The sequence below is a fragment of the Marmota flaviventris genome, chromosome 14 (genome assembly GCF_047511675.1).
Source record: "Marmota flaviventris isolate mMarFla1 chromosome 14, mMarFla1.hap1, whole genome shotgun sequence".
In the NCBI taxonomy this organism is placed as follows: Eukaryota; Metazoa; Chordata; class Mammalia; order Rodentia; family Sciuridae; genus Marmota; species Marmota flaviventris.
Window position 1 is genome coordinate 98,751,812 of NC_092511.1, and position 19,297 is coordinate 98,771,108.

Consider the following 19,297-nt stretch of genomic DNA (forward strand, 5'->3'; position numbering starts at 1 on the left):
ACTACAGGGACACAATCACACCCATGTTGATAGCAGCACAATTCAAAATAGCTAAACCATAGAACCAACCTAGGTGTCCTTAAACAGAGGAATGGATAAATAAAATGCGATTGTATATATATTACCCCCACAAATTGAATATTACTTAACTTTAAAGATGAATGAAACTATGACATTCAGAGGTAAATGGATGGATTGGAGAATATCATGCTAAGTAAAATAAGCCAACACACACACACACACACACACACACACACACACAAACACACACAGGGGCCAAATGTTTTCTCTGATAAGTGGATGATAATTCACAATAGTGGGTGGGGAAGAATAGTTACTTTAGACATAGTGGGTGGGGAAGAATAGTTACTTTAGACTAAATAGAGAGGAGTGTAGGGAAGGGAGGGGATAGGGGATAGGAAGGATAGTAGAATGAAACAGACATTACATATAATATATAATATATATGGATGCTAAATCACTCAACAAGAAAGGGGGAGATAATAGAAATTCAGTGGATTAGACAAAGTTGGAATGAAGGGAAGAAAAGGGAAATAGGAATACAAATGACAGTAGAATGAATCAGACACAACTTTTCTGTGTTCATATATAAATATACCACCAGTGAAGGTCCACACCATGTACACCTCAAGAATGGAATGCTAACTAAAATAAGTTTTACTCCATGAATAATAAGTCAAAATTTGCTCTACTGTCGTGTATACCTAAAAAGAGTACAAAATTTTAAAAATGATAAGGGCACATTTGTATACAGAGAAGGTTTGTGAGTGAAAAACTCTCCAACAAATACTAATGTCATTAAGGTTAAATAAAAGTATAAGAGTACCTTGAGCCCATACAAAGTAATAAACAATGGTAAATAGAGTTGCCCAAGTCAGTCTGTGCAACTATAAATTATCACAAAATTTTTGGTTTACAACTCTTTTCTATTTGTTTTACAAAGCAGCACAAGAGAAATACTTACAAGTTGAGCACAGAGGAAACATTACATAGGAGTGTTATGAATACTATTAATAGTGATGTGTGCACTCAAAGAAAGCATTCTCAATTTCCTCCCCCATGCAATAAAAAATCATGAGATTGAAAGATACATTAGTTACTGATTAGATAACATATAGATGTGTTTGTGACATTAAGCATGTGGGCAGCTGCTCAACTTGGCAGGTCAGATCCAATAGCTAAGGAAGACACTCTCTTCACACAAGACAGTGTTTCCTTGAGTAATACTATGAAAGCAAGAGAGAAAGCAAAAGTAATAGACACAGACAACTGTACTGCCAGACTAGGAAAACCCAAACACTGAACCTATGTACTGGGGAGTCCCAAACAGCTTTTCAGGGTCCTGACTGGGAAGTCCTGGGCAGAGTATCCTCTCCACAGGTGAGAGTGTGAATTCTTGTTCTAACTTGTATTTAAAGGGAGGCTGAATAAATACAAGTAAGAACAAAGAAAGCTTCATTCTAACACTTTGCATGACCTAGTGCTCCCATGAAGAACACTACATCCTCCCAAGAAAAGGTCAGATCCTAGAGGAGGGAGTGACAGCCTTGAGATGACTCAATAAATTGGGGTTCCAATGAGTGAGCGACCAAGCCAGATGCATTGAGAAATCAGCATTATTTGGCTGTTTCATCAAGGATATGCAGACATCATGCAGTCACATGAAAAGAGATCTTTAGTATTTTCCTTAGACCTCTAGTACTGATTCTTTCCTCTGGGCCTTATAAATAGTTAAAACTCTGATATGTAAAATGAAGCCAGTTTTATGCATAAAATAATGTGGAGATAAGCATGAAACCTAGAGATTTACCCTTTGGAATAAAAAATGCTGTGAATATTATTCTCCTAGAATTTATCATTATATTTCAATATTTATTTTCCCAAATAAAGTTAAATGAAATGTTTGTGGGTGGTGTTTTGTTGACACAAAAGGCTCACATATGAAGAGAATATTGTGTTTTTACTTTTTGAACAGGACATGTAGATGAGAGTCTAGAGGTTTATTTCAATAAAAATTTTGTTTCTCTCTCTGTGGTGTCATGGACTCCTAGAGCTATAAGATCTGAAGAGGGACAGGATTAGTTTATAGTATCTTATAATTACTAGGTTGCAGAGGGTTCTGGGAGACCATGACACATGCTATCTATCATATAATCCAATAAGTATAACAAACATTATATTGTAAGTTATTAAGTAGAATGAAAAAGGTCTACAAAATCAAAATATATAATGAAATAGAAAGGGGGGGCATAAATGCTCCTATAGTATGTCTTTCTCTTTTTACAGTCATCATTTTACATGTATCTTGTTACACTTTTCTACTGGGTATCCAAGATTAAAGATGTGGTCCTATATTGTGATGTTTTTCCTACACTTGAGGTCAGTCTAGTCTCTTCAGTGATGAACATCATGGAATTCATGAGGAACTGCATGGTTTCTTCAGTCCAAGAGTTAGGATGAGCCTGTAGACCACGTGGTTTCTCCAGGAAACACTGAGACTATTTCCCCCTTTAGTAACCTTTTTTTAATCTGAATATGCATGTTGGCTTCTACTCTCTTGGGTCTTCCTCCTCTCCCTGATTGGGATCTTGTGCAACTCTCCAAAGTTGTAGATCCCTTAGGGAGTACTGCAACTCTATAAGGTGAAGTGTTAAAGCCGAAATTCAAACTAGGGATATCTGGGCATTATTTTAGTATGTGTAGGTCCTTCCTATAACTGTCTGAAATTTTCCATAATTACATAGATAATTTACATAAATAATATTCTCCAAATAAAATTTGATTAAACATGAAATAATTAATGGAAATGTTATAGCATTATTTACCCAATCGAACGTTTTACTATTGCATCGCTCCATTAGCAAAGTGAATAGTGGAAGGTATGTGACCTAATAACGTCATTAAATGCATGACAAGGTTAACATTAAGAAATTCACACTTTTTATTTAGTAACAAATTGCAGACCTAATGCAAATATATATAAAAATGCTCTGTAAAACGGGCATGGTGTTCCATGCCTGTGACCCTAGGGACTTGAGAAGCTACAGAAGGCATTTTGCAAGTTCAAAGCAAGGCTCCATAACTTAGTAAGGCCCTAAACAACTTATCAAACCCTATCTTTAAATAAAAATGAAAAACAAATCTGGGGATGTGGTTTACTGATTAAGTGCCCCAAAGTTTAGTACAAAAATAAAAACTAAAAATTTAAAATTTCATATAAATCTTAAGACATTTCTTAAATAATCAACTATGAGAATTATGTTTTCCCCAGTTGTGAAAAATGAGAATATTTAGTAAACGTTGATTTATAGTAAAGTTATATCCTTTTAGGGATGCACTATTCTATACTAGTATTTCCTTATTTCTACAATATCAGCTAAAGGTATTAAGAAAATTTTCAGCAAATGTCAAAGGCAATTACCCATTTTCTACATTTAAATGATTTTTCCCTCTAAGATCCAAAATACTTTAAGGGATGGGCTATACATAAGAAATGTACAATTTTTATATTTGTCAAGGTGTTTTTAAATATTTTGCTGTTACTAAGGTACACACTTTAGACAAATGCTACTCCACATTTGCTACAGGTATGAGGTCAGAAATTGAAAAATGTCTGAAATTTGAATACAGTCTTGGGACACATTCTTTGGGTTTCTATATGCTATACATCCTCCAGTGTTTTAAAAATGTTTGATCAATGGCCAAAAGTTTTGCAAAAATTTTTCCACATGTCCTATCACTCGTATGAATTCTGAGGTGCTGAGTAGGGTGTGAACAACTGTTGGAGACTATGACACGTATTTACACTTGTATTATTTCTGTGCTATCATATCTCTGGTGTGAAATAAGGGTTGATTCATCCTTAAAGACACTGATGCAATGTTTTCACTTGTAAACTTTCTCTCAAGTATAAAATCTATAATTTTTAGTAAGATGTGATCTTCAATTTTAAATGGTTTGCCATTCTTCACAGTAATAGGACTTCTCTCTAGTATGGGTTCTCTGGTGTCGAGTAAGTGATGATTTTGTATTGAAAGCTTTGCCACAATCTTTACATCTGTAGGGCTTCTCTCCAGTATGAATCCTTTTGTGACAATTAAGCTGTGAGATGCTATTAAAAGCTTTGCCACAATCTTTACATCTGTATGGCTTCTCTCCAGTATGGATCCTGTTGTGGCGACTAAGATTTGAGATGCTACTAAAAGCTTTGCCACATTCTCTACATATGTAGGGCTTCTCTCCAGTATGAATCCTTTTGTGACAGTTAAGTTGTGAGATGTGATTAAAAGCTTTGCCACATTCTTTACATTTGTAGGGCTTCTCTCCAGTGTGGATTCGCTGGTGCTGAGTAAGTGAATATTTTTTATTAAAACTCTTTCCACACACGTTACATTTGTAGGGCTTCTCTCCAGTATGAATCCTGTTGTGGCAATAAAGATGTGAGTTTCTATTAAAACTTTTGCCACACACTTTACATTTGTAGGGCTTCTCTCCAGTGTGGATTCTCTGGTGCTGAGTAAGTGAATATTTTTTATTAAAACTCTTTCCACACACGTTACATTTGTAGGGCTTCTCTCCAGTATGAATCCTGTTGTGGCGATCAAGATGTGAGTTTCTATTAAAACTTTTGCCACACACTCTACATTTGTAGGGCTTCTCTTTAGTATGATTTATCTGGCAATTTTTACGGATTGGTTTTTGACTAAAAGCTTCACAAAATGGTTTACATATGTGGGGCATCTCTCCATTGTGTGTCCACTGGTAACAAATAAGATTGAAGCTTTTATTAGAAGTTTTGTCACATTCTTTGCATGGCATATCTCCTGTATGAACACTGTGATGTTCAGTAAAGTTTTTGAGTGCATTGCATTCTTCACATTGGTAGGACTTCTCTGCAAAATAAATTTTTTGGTGCTGAGTAAGAGTTGAACAATTTTTAAAGGCTTTGCCACACTTTTTACATTTACAGGTCTTTTCTTCAGTATAAATCCTCTGATGCTTAACAAATTGTAACATTTCATTGAAAGTTTTTCTGCATTCTTTAAATTTGTAGGTTTTATCACTGTCATAGTATCTGCTGTGTTTAAAGAATATATCAAAGCATCAGCTTGTTCAACATCTTCTAAACTTATACTGATCTCTTTCTCTATAAATTCTCTTGTAATGAGCAAGCTCTGCCATGTGATTAAGAGACCTTTCATATACCTTACACTTGCATGTTTTGCCTTGACTATGAATATTTGATGAGTAATAGTTCCTGAGCACTGAAGCAAGACTTTCCAACATTTTTCATCTGGTAAATTTCCTTTAGAACATGACTACGAGTTTCTCTATATTCATAATTTTTATCATCAATGTAAATATACTGGTAATTACTCAGGGTACAGACATAGCTAATGGTGTTACTAATAGCATTATTTATGTAGTGCACTTTCCATAAATCTGAAACAGAATTGTCATTGAGCAATAGTGGGGAAGTAAAAACCTTTCTACAATTTGTACTGTTTTCCATTTGGGCAAAAGGGGAAATTACTTTTTTCTTGCAGAAAAAAGGGGACATTTTGTAAAGAAATTCTCAAAAGTATCATTTTTAGAAATTTGTCTTAAACTTCCAGTCAAATATTTGCAAAGACATTTATCTCAGTGCTACATTTATAATTGGCCAAGTTAAAAACTGTTGCTTGGACCAGATTTCTATTCAATTTTACATTTACTTTCAGAGGAAATATATTCTTCAAAAATGGCTGTGGATGTATTCATATACAGCTCCTCAAACGTAAGTGGAAAACATTGAATTTTTTCAGATAATAATTTTTTTGGTGTCTTTTGACCATAAAATTTTTATCATAAATAGGGACTACTACTTGGTTTTGTCTATTATAATACAATTTTTTAACTTTACTCTCACCTATATTTTCCCATTGTTTTCTTAGTTGTAAAGAGTCAAGGTCACACTTTCCATATCTTCCCACTCTCTCTTTTATTCCCTGCTCTGGTGAAATTTCTCGAGGATGATGAGAAATCATGGCTGTAATAAATAAAAATGACAATCATGTTTACTCACTGTACTGGGCTGAATATATTTTGCAAACATAGGAAATTACAGCAATAAAGGAACATCAGCAGGGGAGTGGATTATTAAATCCAAGTGCATCGTTACTGCAGAAATATATAAGTCAAATAAAAATGTACACAGAAAATTACTTTGAGAACTTTCCTAATCATCTTAGTGTTCATGGTATACAAGATGAGTACATTACTATGGAGTGTAAAATAGTCGAGAAAAATACATTGTGTTACACAAAGCCTTTTCTCCTTCACAATATATTTTAAAAATCTACCAACTTTCTTATGTTTCATTAAAAAAATATGAAACGTGAATATTTGGGGACTTTTCAAAAAGGGGTTTCTGCTTAGCAACCAAAAAAACATGGCTAAATCAATTGTAAAAAATGTTATGAATTACTCAAAGGAAATAATAAATTATCATTTAAAAGAAGTTTACTGAACTAAACCAACACAAAAAAATAGAATAAAAATTAGTAAGAATTTTTAGTAGTAATAAGCAGAAAATGTGTGTTTAAAGACTTTAGAAAATGTCTGAAAGAGTCAGGGGTGGTTATACGCAGCAACATAGGAGGTTGAGCCACAAGGATCAAAATTTCAAGGCCAGCCAATGTAAAAAATGCAAAGTGTTTAAGTTCTCTTTTCAGTTCCATAAACACACCTCAGAAAATAGGAAAAATTAAACATCCAAGCAGCTCAATTATCTCCAAGTTGTAAAGACTCAAAGCAGGTTTTAATCCATGTTTCAAAACTCAGAATATTGAGAGCATCCAAGAGAAAAAGATGGGTCACCTAGAAATGTGTAACTATATAATTGTGAAATCCTTAGTCAAAACTTCACATCACAGAAAGGAATTCGGGGTTATATTCAAGGGATAAAAGAATAAAATTACCAACCAAGACATTATATTCACAACTACTATCTTTCAAAAGAGAAGGAAAATGGAGACTTTAAATATATAAAAATGCACACACTACTCATCAACACTAGATCTGTTCTCCAAAATGTACTAAAGGTAATTCTTCATACTAAAATGTAAGTGTGCACATCAACACAAGTCATATGAAATTTTAAACATTTCTTGGCACAAACAATTCTATTTTATTGTAATGATGGGGCTCCTAGTCTCTTGGATCTTTCTCATCTCCCTGATTGGTAGCTTGTATAACTCTCCAGAATTGTAGATCCCTTAAGGAGTACTGCAACTCTATATGGTAAAATGTTAAACTCATAATTGAAACTAGGCATATCTGGGCATTATTTTAGTATCCCTAGGTCCTTCCTATAACTGCCTTAATTTTTCCATAATTACAAACAAGAGAGTATATAATTTACATAAATAATATTCCCCAAATAAAACTTAATTAAACATATGAAATAATTAAGGGAGACATTATAGCATTATTTACACAATAGAATGTTTTACTATTGCATCTAACCATTAGCAAAGTGAATAGAGGGAGATGTGTGACCTAATAAGATCATTAAAATCATGACAAGGTTAACATGAAGAAATTCACACCTTATTTAGTAACAAATTGCATCTGTAATGAAATATAAGTAAAAATGCTCTATAAAATGGACATGGTGGCCCATGCCTGTGATCCTATAGACGTGAGAAGCTTTGCAAGTTCAAAGCCAGGCTCCATAACTTAGTGAGGCCCTATACAACTTTGCAAACCCTATTTCTAAAAAAAATGAAAAAAATCTGTGGATGTGGTTTACTGATTAAGTGCCCCTAAGTTTAAATACAAAAATAAAAACTAAAAATTTTAAATTTCATATAAATCTTAAGAGACTTCTGAAATAATTAACTCTGAGAATTATGTTTTCTCCAGTTGTGAAAAATGAGACTCTTTAGTAATTGTTGATTTATACTGAAATTATATCCTTTTAGGGATGCACTATTCTATACTTGTATTTCCTTATTTCTACAATATCAGCTAAAGATGTTAAGAAAATTTTCAGCAAATGTCAAGAGCAATTACCATTTTCTACATTTAATTGATTTTTCCCCTCCTAGGTCCCAAATACTTAATGGGATGAGCTATACATAAGAAACTTACTACAATCTTTATATTTGTCAAGGTGTTTTTGTAAATATTTTGCTGTTATCTAAGGTACACACTTTGGACAAATGCTACTCCATATTTGCTACAGATATGAGGTCAGAAATTGAAAAATGTCTGAAATTTGAATACAGTCTTGGACACATTCTTTGGGTTTCTATATGCTATACATCCTCCAGTGTTTTAAAAATGTTTGATCAACGGCCAAAAGCTTTCCAAAAATTTTTCCACATGTCCTCTCACTCGTATGAATTCTGAGGTGTTGAGTAGGGTGTGAACAACTGTTGGAGAGTCTGTCACCTATTTTACACTTGTAAAATATATGATAATGTGTTATCATATCTCTGGTATGAAATAGTGTTGAACTACTCTGAAATAAGGGTTGATTCATCCTTAAAGACACTGATGCAATGTTTTCACTTGTAAAATTTCTCTACAGTATAAAATCTATAATGTTTAGTAAGATGTGATCTTCAATTTGAAAAGCTTTGCCATTCTTCACATTTATAGGACTTGTCTCTAGTATGGGTTCTCTGGTGTTGGGTAAGTGATGATTGTTGATTAAAATCTTTGCCACATTCTCTACATTTGTAGAGCTTCTCTCCAGTGTGGATTCTCTGGTGCTGAGTAAGTAATATTTTTTGATTAAAACTTTTGCCACATTCTTTACATTTGTAGGGCTTCATTCCAGTGTGGATTCGCTGGTGTTGAGTAAGTGATGATTTTTGATTGAAACTCTTGCCACACACTTTACATTTGTAGGGCTTCTCTCCAGTATGAACCCTGTTGTGGTGATTGAGCTGTGAGTTTTTATTAAAACTTTTGTCACACACTTTACATTTGTAGGGCTTTACTTCAGTATGAATATTTTTGTGCCAACTACACTGTGAGATGCTATTAAAAGCTTTGCCACATTCTCTACAGTTGTAGGGCTTCTCTCCAGTGTGGATTCCCTGGTGCTCAGTAAGTGATGATTTTTGATTGAAAAACTCTTGCCACACACTTTACATTTGTAGGACTTCTCTCCAGTATGAATCCTTTTATGACAATTATGCTGTGAGTTGCTACTAAAAGCTTTGCCACACTCTTTACATTTGTAGGGCTTCTCTCCAGTGTGGATTCGCTGGTGCTGAGTAAGTGATGATGATTGATTAAAACTCTTGTCACACACTTTACATTTGTAGGGTTTCTCTCCAGTATGAATCCTTGTGGCAATCAAGATTCGAGTTTGTATTAAAACTTGTTGCCACACACTTTACATTTGTAGGGCTTCACTCCAGTATGAATTCTCTAGTGATTTTTAAGGCTTGGTTTTTGACTAAAAGCTTTGCAAAATTGTTTACATATGTGGAGCATCTCTCCAGGGTGTGTCCACTGGTGACAAATAAGATTGGAGCTTTTATTAGAAGTTCTGTCACATTCTTTGCATTTACATGTCATATCTCCTGTATGAACACTGTGATGTTGAGTAAAGTTCTTGAGTGTGTTGCTTTCTTCATATTGGTAGGTCTTCTCTGCAGAGTAACTTTTTTGGTGTTGAGTAAGAGTTGAACAATTTTTAATGGCTTTTCCATACTTTTTACATTTAGAGGTCTTTTCTTCAGTATAAATCCTCTGATGCTTAACAAATTGTGACCTTTCACTAAAAGTTTTTCCTCATTCTTTAAATTTGTAGGGTTTATCACTGTCATAGTATCTACTGTGTTTAGAAGATGTTGAGGAAGCCAATGCTTTGATATATTCTTTAAACATATAGGGCTCTCTTTCTCTATAAATTATCTTGTATTGAGAAAGCTCTGCACTGTGATTAAGAGCCCTTTCACATACCTTAAACTTGCAAGATTGCTCTTGACTACGAATATTTGGATGAGTAATAGTTTTTGAGCACTGAAGCAAACTTTCCCATGTTTTTTATCTTGGTAAATTTCCTTTAGAAAATGAAAAATTTAGAAAATTTCCTTTAGAAATATAGGAGTTTCTCTATATTCATAATTTTTATCACCAATGTAAATATACTGGTAATTACTCAGGGTAGAGACATGGCTAATGGTGTTACTTATAGCATTATCTATAGAGTGCAATTTCCAGATATCTGTATCAGAATTATCATTGAGCAATAGTGTGGAAATAGAAACCTTTGTACAATTCTTAACATTGTCTATTTGGGCACAAGGAGAAATTACTGTTTTGTTGCTGAAAAATGGACATTTTGTAAAGAAACTCTTAAATTATCACTTTAAAAAATATCTTCTCTGTGCAAATGTTTGAATGGAAATTTAACTCGGTGCTACATTTGTAATTGACCAAGTTAAAAACTGATGCATGGACCATATTTCAAATTTTCCACATTTATTTTCACCTCAAAAATGGCTGTGGATATATTCTTAAAGACATATACAGCTCCTCAAAAGTATGAGGAATAAATTGATTTTTTGTCAGATATAAATTGTTCCTGGTGTCTTTTGACCATAATTTTTTTTTTATCATAAATAGGGACTACTACTTGGTTTTGGCCATTATAGTACGATTTTTGAACTTTACTCTCACCTATACTTTCACATTTTTTTTTCTTAGTTATGAATAGTCAAGGTCATGCTTTCCATATCTTCCCTCTCTCTCTCTTATTCCCTGCTCTGGAAAAATTTCTCGAGGATGATAAGAAGTCATGGCTGAAATAAAAATAACAATCATATTTACTTACTGTACTGGGCTGAGTATATTTTGCAAACAAATGAAATTACACCAATAAAGGAACATCAGCAGGGGAATATGTTACTAAATCTAAGTCCATTGTTACTGCAAAAATATATAAATCAAATAAAGATGTACACAGAAAATTACTTTGAGAACTTTCCAAACCATCTCAGTGTTCACAGTATCCAAGATGAGTACATTCCTATGTAGAGTAATATTGTAGAGGAAAACACATTGTGTTACACAAAGCCTTTCCTCCTTCACAATATATTTTAAAAATCTACCAACTTTCTTCTGTTTCATTAAAAAAGAAACATGAAACATGTGAATATTTAGGGACTGTTCAAAAAGGGGTTCCTCCTTACCAAGAGAAAGAAACATGGCTAAATCTACTGTAAGAAAAGTAAGGTATGAATTTCTCAAAGGGAATAATAAATTACCATTTAAAAGAAGTTTATTGAACTAATGCAATATATAAAAAATAGAATAAAATGTAGTCAAGAATTGTTAATAGTCATAAGCAGAAAACGTGTGCTTAAACACTTTCTTTAGAAAATGTCTGAAAGAGTCAAGGGTGGTTGTACATAGCAATATAGGAGGTTGAGCCAGAAGGATCAAAATTTCAAGGCCAGCCAAAGTAAAAAGTACAAAGTGATAGTTATCTTTCCAGTACTAATAAATTCATCTCAGAAAATAAGAAAAATAAAACATCCAAGCAGCTATAATTATCTCCAAGTTGTAAAGACTCAAAGCAGGTTTTAATCCATGTTTTAAAACTTACAGAGAATATTCAGAGCATCCAAGTTAAAAAGATGGGTCACCTAGAAATGTGTAACTACATAATTTTCAAATCCTTAGTCAAAACTAGACAACACAGAAAGGAATTTGAGGCTATTTCCAAGGGATGAAAGAATAAATTTATCAACCAGGACATTATATTCACAGCTACTATCTTTCAAAAGAGAAGGAAAATAAAGACTTTAAAGATATAAATGCACACACTATTCATCAACACTAGATCTGTTCTCCAAAAAGTAGGAAAGGTAATCCTTCATACTGAAATCTAAGTGTGCACAGCAACACAAGTCATATGAAATTCTAAACATTTCTTGGCACAAACAATTCTATTTTATTGTAATGATGGGTCATAAAACATGTAATTTTGCAATAGAATTTGAAAGACAAAAGCATAAAAACAAAACTGTTAATAGGCATACTTACCTATAACAATAGTATAGTTTTGAAACGACACAAATGTATTGAATTTTTAATAAAGTGAAGCCAAGTTGATACTCATACAAAGTATAAGTAGGAGATTCTTCATTTTTAGATATTTTTATTGGGAAATTCAAGATTGCAAAATTCTGATCAAAACAAAACTTGGCTATCTGACTTAACTCTAAATATTACAACTGTAGGTAGTCTACAGGATACTCTAAATCTAAGGATACACACATACTGAAAGCAAAAGAATATAAGAATGACACATACAAAAGTGACAATACAAAACCGGGCTGTCTAAATTATAGTACACATAACATAGGTGAAGACAGTAATAGGACATAGAAGATATTTTAAATTAAAAAAAAAAAAAAACTTTGAAAGGAGGCAAAATAGAGGAAAAGAACCTTTCCCTAGGTTCTGAATTAAGAGTATATACATTCGCAACAAACATCATACTTCCCAAACACACAAAGAAAACATTGAGACAGTTGAATGAAAACAAAAAAATCACTGTCACCCTAGGATAAAACAATCCCCACTTACTGAAAGGGAAATACAGTGAAGCAAAATGTAATCATAAAGCATAAGAGTTTGAAAATATTTTGAAACTATTACAGACTTATAGAATCCCTGTTCTTAATTGCGAATGGGATATTATATTGGATAGACCAATTTTATGTATTAAAACAAAAGATAATAAATATTCAAGTGATAGTTATTTTGTAACCAACATGGAATAAAAATTTGAAGTCAAAAGTGATAGGGATGTTCAAAAATCCCTAAATATGTGTCAGTTGATTGAACACTCTTTAGCATGCTGTTGTTCAAGAATTGAAAGATAAAATTTAAAAAAAAAATGTTTACACTACTTAAGGTTAACTAGAGGCTCCAGGAAATATTCACCAAACTCCCATTGTTATTATTTTTTTGCAGAGAAATCTATCCTTTAAATTGTATGAATATCTCCCCAAATACAAATAAAATTAGAAGAATATTTCCATGATGAAAATACACTAAAAGTCACAGCATTCAATTGTAAATGCAGACATGGAGTCAGGTAGATGGAGTTCTGAGTGAGTGTGGTATTAAACCCTCACATCAATAACAAACTAAAAACATTGGACACCAGTTTTGTTACAGTGTTATTCAACAGAGCCATCATGGGGGATGCAAACCAAATATCCCTTGAAAAGAATGGATGAGCCAATTTGGAATATAGAAACTATAGAACTTTGAAGTCAAAGAATTTATTATACTTATATATTTTACAAAATGTACATACACTAGGTTAACTGAAATATGTCACAGAAAGAATACTGCAGAATTCTATGAATATCACATCTAAAAAGAAACTTTCTGAACAAAAGAGAATGGATTTGTGATAGGGAGACAGAAATGAGCATTTGCTTCCTAAGAATTTTTTTGAGATGTAAACTTTTTAGAGACACATTGCATAACAATCTGAATTAATGTTACTGAACTGTATATTTAAAATTTCGGAGACAGTAAGTTTTATTTTGTGGTTTTGATTACAATGAAAATTACAAAAAAAAACACATAAAAGAGAATTGCAACATTATTCAAAGCTACATTTAAAATAATGTGGTCTTTATTTTATAAATCAATTCATAGGAAGAAAGGGCTCATTTCTGTCTTCCTATGAATTAATTTTTTTGAGATGTAAACTTTTTAGAGATACATTGCATAAAAATTTGAATTAATGTTACTGATCTGTAAATTTAAACTTTTGTAGACTGTAAGTTTTACTTTGTGGTTTTGATTACAATGAAAATTAGAAGATAAAGAGAATGACAACATTTCTCAAAGCTACATTTAAAATAATGTGGTCTTTATCCTATAAATAAGAACAAACTCATCAATATACAAATGATGGGCATGCATGAAATCTCAGCTACTAGGAAGTCTGAGGCAGGAGAATTGCAATTTTAAGACATCCCCAATCACTTAGTAAGAACCTATCTCCAACTATGAGTGAAAAGGAGCTTGGGGTGTAGTTCAGCATTAGAGTATCACTACCATCAATCCCCATTACATTTACATATAGAAAATTTCAATTTCTACATACATGGGCAGAATGAAAGGCCATTCAAGATAAAATCAAAAGTTATAGGTAAAAGAGGCTTAATATTTATACAATCAAAAGCACTTATAAAATTATTGGCAATATAAATAAGAGTCATGCATATCTTAATTTGTGAAGCAATTAACTGATATGAGGAAACCCACTCTGTAACACAGAACCTACTGTACACAATGAAAAAAATAAAGAAAAAACTTAACCAAACAAATTGTAAATATCCACAGTTGTATTATTTTACAAATCCTATTATTCAACTATAACTTACACCATCTCTCAAAAGAGCAGTCTTTGTCCAACTTGATATTCATTCATGGCAGATAATTTCACAGAAAATCCATTACACATATTCAGAAAGAAATCTGATAAGTAAATTTTATTGAAAAAATGTACAAATAAGATTAGAGAAACTGACTTATGATAGTAATGTATTACAATGGGTTGACCTAGAGGTCTCCAGAAATGTGCAAAAATTTCCTGCAAAAAATTGAAGAGGGGCTGGAGATGTAGACTAGTGGTGGAGCGCTTGCTTAGCATGTGTGAGGCCCTGGGTTTGATCATCAGCACCACATATGAATAAATGGGAAATTCATTAACAAATAAAAAATATTTTAAAAATTATGTAAGAGCCCTCAAATAATATTGACACAAGGCACAGGGAGTGTTTTGTTGTTAATTTAAATGTACGGAGACATTACTGGAGGAAAAGCAGGAGACTAGATAATTTTAAAGCACAAAACACAGGACAGGTTCTTCTATGATAACAAGAGAAAGAAATCAAAGCTTCTCAAAAATCTTTTCTTTTGGATAACTTCTCAATCAACATTTTTGAATTTAGGATTCTTCTTCTACCTCAACTATGTCCTCTGCAATGTGTGAGCCACATTATTTGATATCACTGCATTCCTCTAAGTCAACCATATGTCAAGTGAAGGATGTTTATCATGCCAATGAAGGAAGACATTAAGGATGAAAAGAAACATCATTAAAATTTTCTTGTCAGCACCAAGAACTACCGCATCTTTTTTATTGAAAGAATAAATCTGAAACTCATTGTTATGGTGAAGTTCCCAAAAGATATACTTCAAAAGAAGAAAATTAAATAATGATAAATAGAAATTTTGAAGAAAAGTTATGCTCACCCACAAAGACCAGGTTGTTGTAGGTCTCCAACATCACTTCTCTATATAAATTCTGCTGAGCAGGATCCAGGCATTCCCATTCCTCCTCAGAGAAATCAATGGCCACATCCCCAAATGTCAATGGCTCCTGAAAGAAAAATTGGTAGATCAATAGCACACGGACCAAACCATCATTCAGTTTTTAATTTGAATTAAGAGTTAGTAGAGATTCATTCAGCCATAGAACAGGTAATTTCAGGCTGCCATTCACCTGCGTCTCGCAGACAAATTACTCAGGCTCAGTGCTAAACAACCCATGGAAACTGCTTCTTGGAGCCTGATCCTATCAGAACATACACAGAGCACGGAGCGGCTGAATTCCGGATCCCGGAACTGCTCTGGCCCAGGGCTAAAGAACCCGCAGAAACTGCTTCTCGGTCCGGGTCCTGCTGAATACTGTGGGGGGAATGAAATGCTGCCATTCGCATGGGATACCAACATGGCAGAGATCTGATGTCATCAGAAAGTGGCAGAGGAGAGAACTTCATCAATACCAGTGGTGACAGAAACAGTTGGTCTCCTGGTAAAGAAAGTGAGTCACAAACACCTGAGTCTCTCTCACTTTGTCATCAAGCCAGAGGGGCAGAGCAGAGCTGCCGCCCGCACCCGGAACAGGCCCAGCGGCCCGCCGGCGTGGTAGTCACGTCACCCCAATTGGAGTAGGGGCAGAGCAGAGCTGCCACCCGCGCCCGCAAGGTACGCAGACCTGCGACCGACCAGCAGAACAGGCCCAGGGGTCTGCGGGCATGGTAGGAGGGGCAGGGCAGAGCCGGCGCCCGCGCCTGCAAGGTAGGCAGACCTGTGACAGACCGGCGGATCAGGCCCAGAGGCCTGCTGGAGAGGTACACACGTCACCCCAATTGGAGTAGGGGCAGAGCAGAGCCTTCACCCGCGCCTGGAACAGGCCCAGTGACCTGCCGGCGTGGTAGTCACGACACCCCAAATGGAGTAGGCAGACACGTCACCCCATTTGGAGTAGGGGCAGAGCAGAGCCGCCGCCCATGCCCGCAAGGTAGGGAGACCTGCGACCGACCGGTGGAACAGACCCAGCGCCCTGCCAGCGTGGTAGACACATCACCCCAATTGGAATAGGGGCAGAGCAGAGCCTTCGCCCGCGCCCGGAACAGGCCCAGCGGCCCGCCGGCATGGTAGTCACGTCACCCCAATTGGAGTAGGAGCAGAGCAGAGCTGCCTCCCGCGCCCGGAAAAAGCCCAGCGACCCGCCGGCGTGGTAGACATGTCACCCCAATTGGAGTAAGGACAGAGCAGAGCCGCTGCCCGCGCAAGCAAGGTAGGCAGACCTGTGACCGACCAGCAGAACAGGCCCAGGGGTCCGCAGGCATAGTAGACACATCACACAAATTGGAGGAGGGGCAGAGCAGAGCCACTGCCCGTGCCTTCAAGGTAGGCAGACCTGCGACCGACCGGCAGAACAGGCCCAGTGGCCCGTCAGCATGGTAGACAGATCACCCCAATTGGAGGAGGAGCACAGCCGCCGCCCGACCATGCAAGGGAGATTTTTCAAGTATACAAGAGCAATATAAATATGCAAGGGGAAAATTTCAAAAACATAACAGTTTCACCAAGCAGAAAGAAACGCGAGCAGTATGAAAAGACAAGGAAAGAAAGGACCACAAGCAACGCAGGTATACTCAACTTTAGAAGAGGTAATAGCTGCAGCAGATAGAATGTCAGATAAAGAATTCAGGATATACATGCTTCAGATGATCTGGAGTCTCAAGGAAGACATTAGACAGCAAAATCAGACAATGAAAGATCACTTCGACAATGAATTACACAAACAAATCCAGGAAGCAAAAGATCAACTATACAGGGAGATAGAGGTTATAAAAAACAAACAGAAATCCTAGAAATGCAGGAAGCAATAAACCAACTTAAAAACTCAATTGAGAATACTACCAGCAGAGTAGAACACTTAGAAGATAGAACATCAGACAATGAAGACAAAGTATTTCAACGTGAAAAGAACATAGACAGCTCAGCAAGACTGTTAAGAAACCATGAGCAGAACATCCAAGAAATATGGGATAACATAAAGAGACCAAACTTGAGTCATTGGGATACAGGAAGGTATAGAACTCCAAACCAAAGGAATGAGCAATCTATTCAATGAAATAATATGGGAAAACTTCCCAGACTTGAAGAATGAGACAGAATCCCAAATCCTTGAAGTCTACAGGACGCCGAATGTGCAAAATCATAAGAGATCCACACCTAGACACATTATAATGAAGATGCCCAACATACAGAATAAGGAGAGAATTTTAAAAGCTACAAGAGAAAGGAAGCAGATTACATTTAGGGGTAAACCAATCAGGATAACAGCTGAACTTTCAACACAGACTCTGAAAGCTAGAAGATCCTGGTATAACATATTTCAAACATTGAAAGAAAAGGGGTTCCAACCAAGAATTGTGCATCCAGCGAAATTAAGCTTCAGGATGGAAGATGAAATTAAAACCTTCCACGATAAAAAAAAGTTAAAAGAATTTGCAGCTAGAAAACCATCTCTTCAAAACATCCTCGGCAAAACATTACAGGAAGAGGAAATGGAAAATAAGAATGAAAACCAACAGTGGGAGGTAGGACAGTAAAGGGGGGAAAATAATCAAAGAGGAAAACAAACCATGTTTAGTAACATAAATAAACAAATATGGCTGGAAGAACAACCCATATCTCAATAATAACCCTAAATGTTAATGGCTTAAACTCACCAATTAAGAGACACAGGCTAGTAGAATGGATCAAAAAACAAGACCCAAAAATATGCTGCCTACAGGAGATGCATTTGATAGGAAAAGACATACATAGGCTGAAGGTGAAAGGTTGGGAAAAATCATATCACTCATATGGACTTTGGAAACAAGCAGGAGTGTCCATACTCATATCAAATAAAATAGACTTCAAGCCAAAGTTAATCAAAAGGGATAAAGAGGGACACTACATACTGCTCAAGGGAACCACACACCAACAAGACATAACAATCATAAATATATATGCCCCAAACAATGGTGCAGATATGTTCATCAAACAAACTCTTCTCAAGTTCAAGAGTCTAATAGACCACCATACAATAATCATGGGAGACTTCAACACACCTCTCTCACCACTGGACAGATCTTCCAAACAAAAGTTGAATAAGGAAACTATTGAACTCAATAACACAATTAATAACCTAGACTTAATTGACATATATAGAATATACCACCCAACATCAAGCAGTTACACTTTTTTCTCAGCAGCACATGAATCCTTCTCAAAACAGATCATATATTATGTCACAGGGCAACTCTTAGACAATATAAAGGAGTAGAGATAATACCATGCATCTTATCTGATCATAATGGAATGAAACTGAAAATCAACGATAAAAGAAGGAAAAATCATGCATCACTTGGAGAATGAACAATAGGTTACTGAATGATCAATAGGCTATAGAAGACATCAAGGAGGAAATTAAAAAATTCTTAGAGATAAATGAAAACACTGACACAACATATCAGAATCTATGGGACACATTGAAAGCAGTTCTAAGAGGAAAAATCATTGCTTGGAGTTCATTCCTTAAAAAAAGAAAAAAAAAAACAACAACAAATAAATGATCTCATACTTCATCTCACAATCCTAGAAAAAGAAGAGCAAAACAACAGCAAAAGAAGTAGAAGGCAAGAAATAATTAAAATCAGAGCTGAAATTAATGAAATTGAAACAAAAGAAACAATTGAAAAAATTGATAAAACTAAAAGTTGGTTCTTTGAAAAAATAAATAAAATCGACAGACCCTTAGCCATGCTAATGAAGAGAAGAAGAGAGAGAACTCAAATTACTAGCATACGGGATGAAAAAGGCAATATCACAACAGACACTTCAGAAATACAGAAGATAATCAGAAATTATTTTGAATCCTTATACTCCAATAAAA

General features: G+C 35.0%; 1 protein-coding gene and 1 pseudogene across 1 annotated transcript; both read right to left on the bottom strand.

Moving 5' to 3' along the window:
* Positions 1–3,969: 3,969 nt before the first annotated feature.
* LOC139701732 (zinc finger protein 678-like) lies at positions 3,970–6,175 on the bottom strand. The gene is made up of 3 exons (XM_071601276.1): positions 6,126–6,175; positions 4,821–5,098; positions 3,970–4,736 (listed from the first exon to the last, which is right to left on the bottom strand). Exons 1-3 carry the CDS (start codon positions 6,173–6,175, stop codon positions 3,970–3,972), a joined length of 1,095 nt encoding a protein of 364 aa, XP_071457377.1.
* Positions 6,176–8,630: 2,455 nt separating this feature from the next.
* On the bottom strand, positions 8,631–16,357 carry LOC139701733 (zinc finger protein 678-like; annotated as a pseudogene).
* Between the last annotated feature and the right edge of the window lie 2,940 nt (positions 16,358–19,297).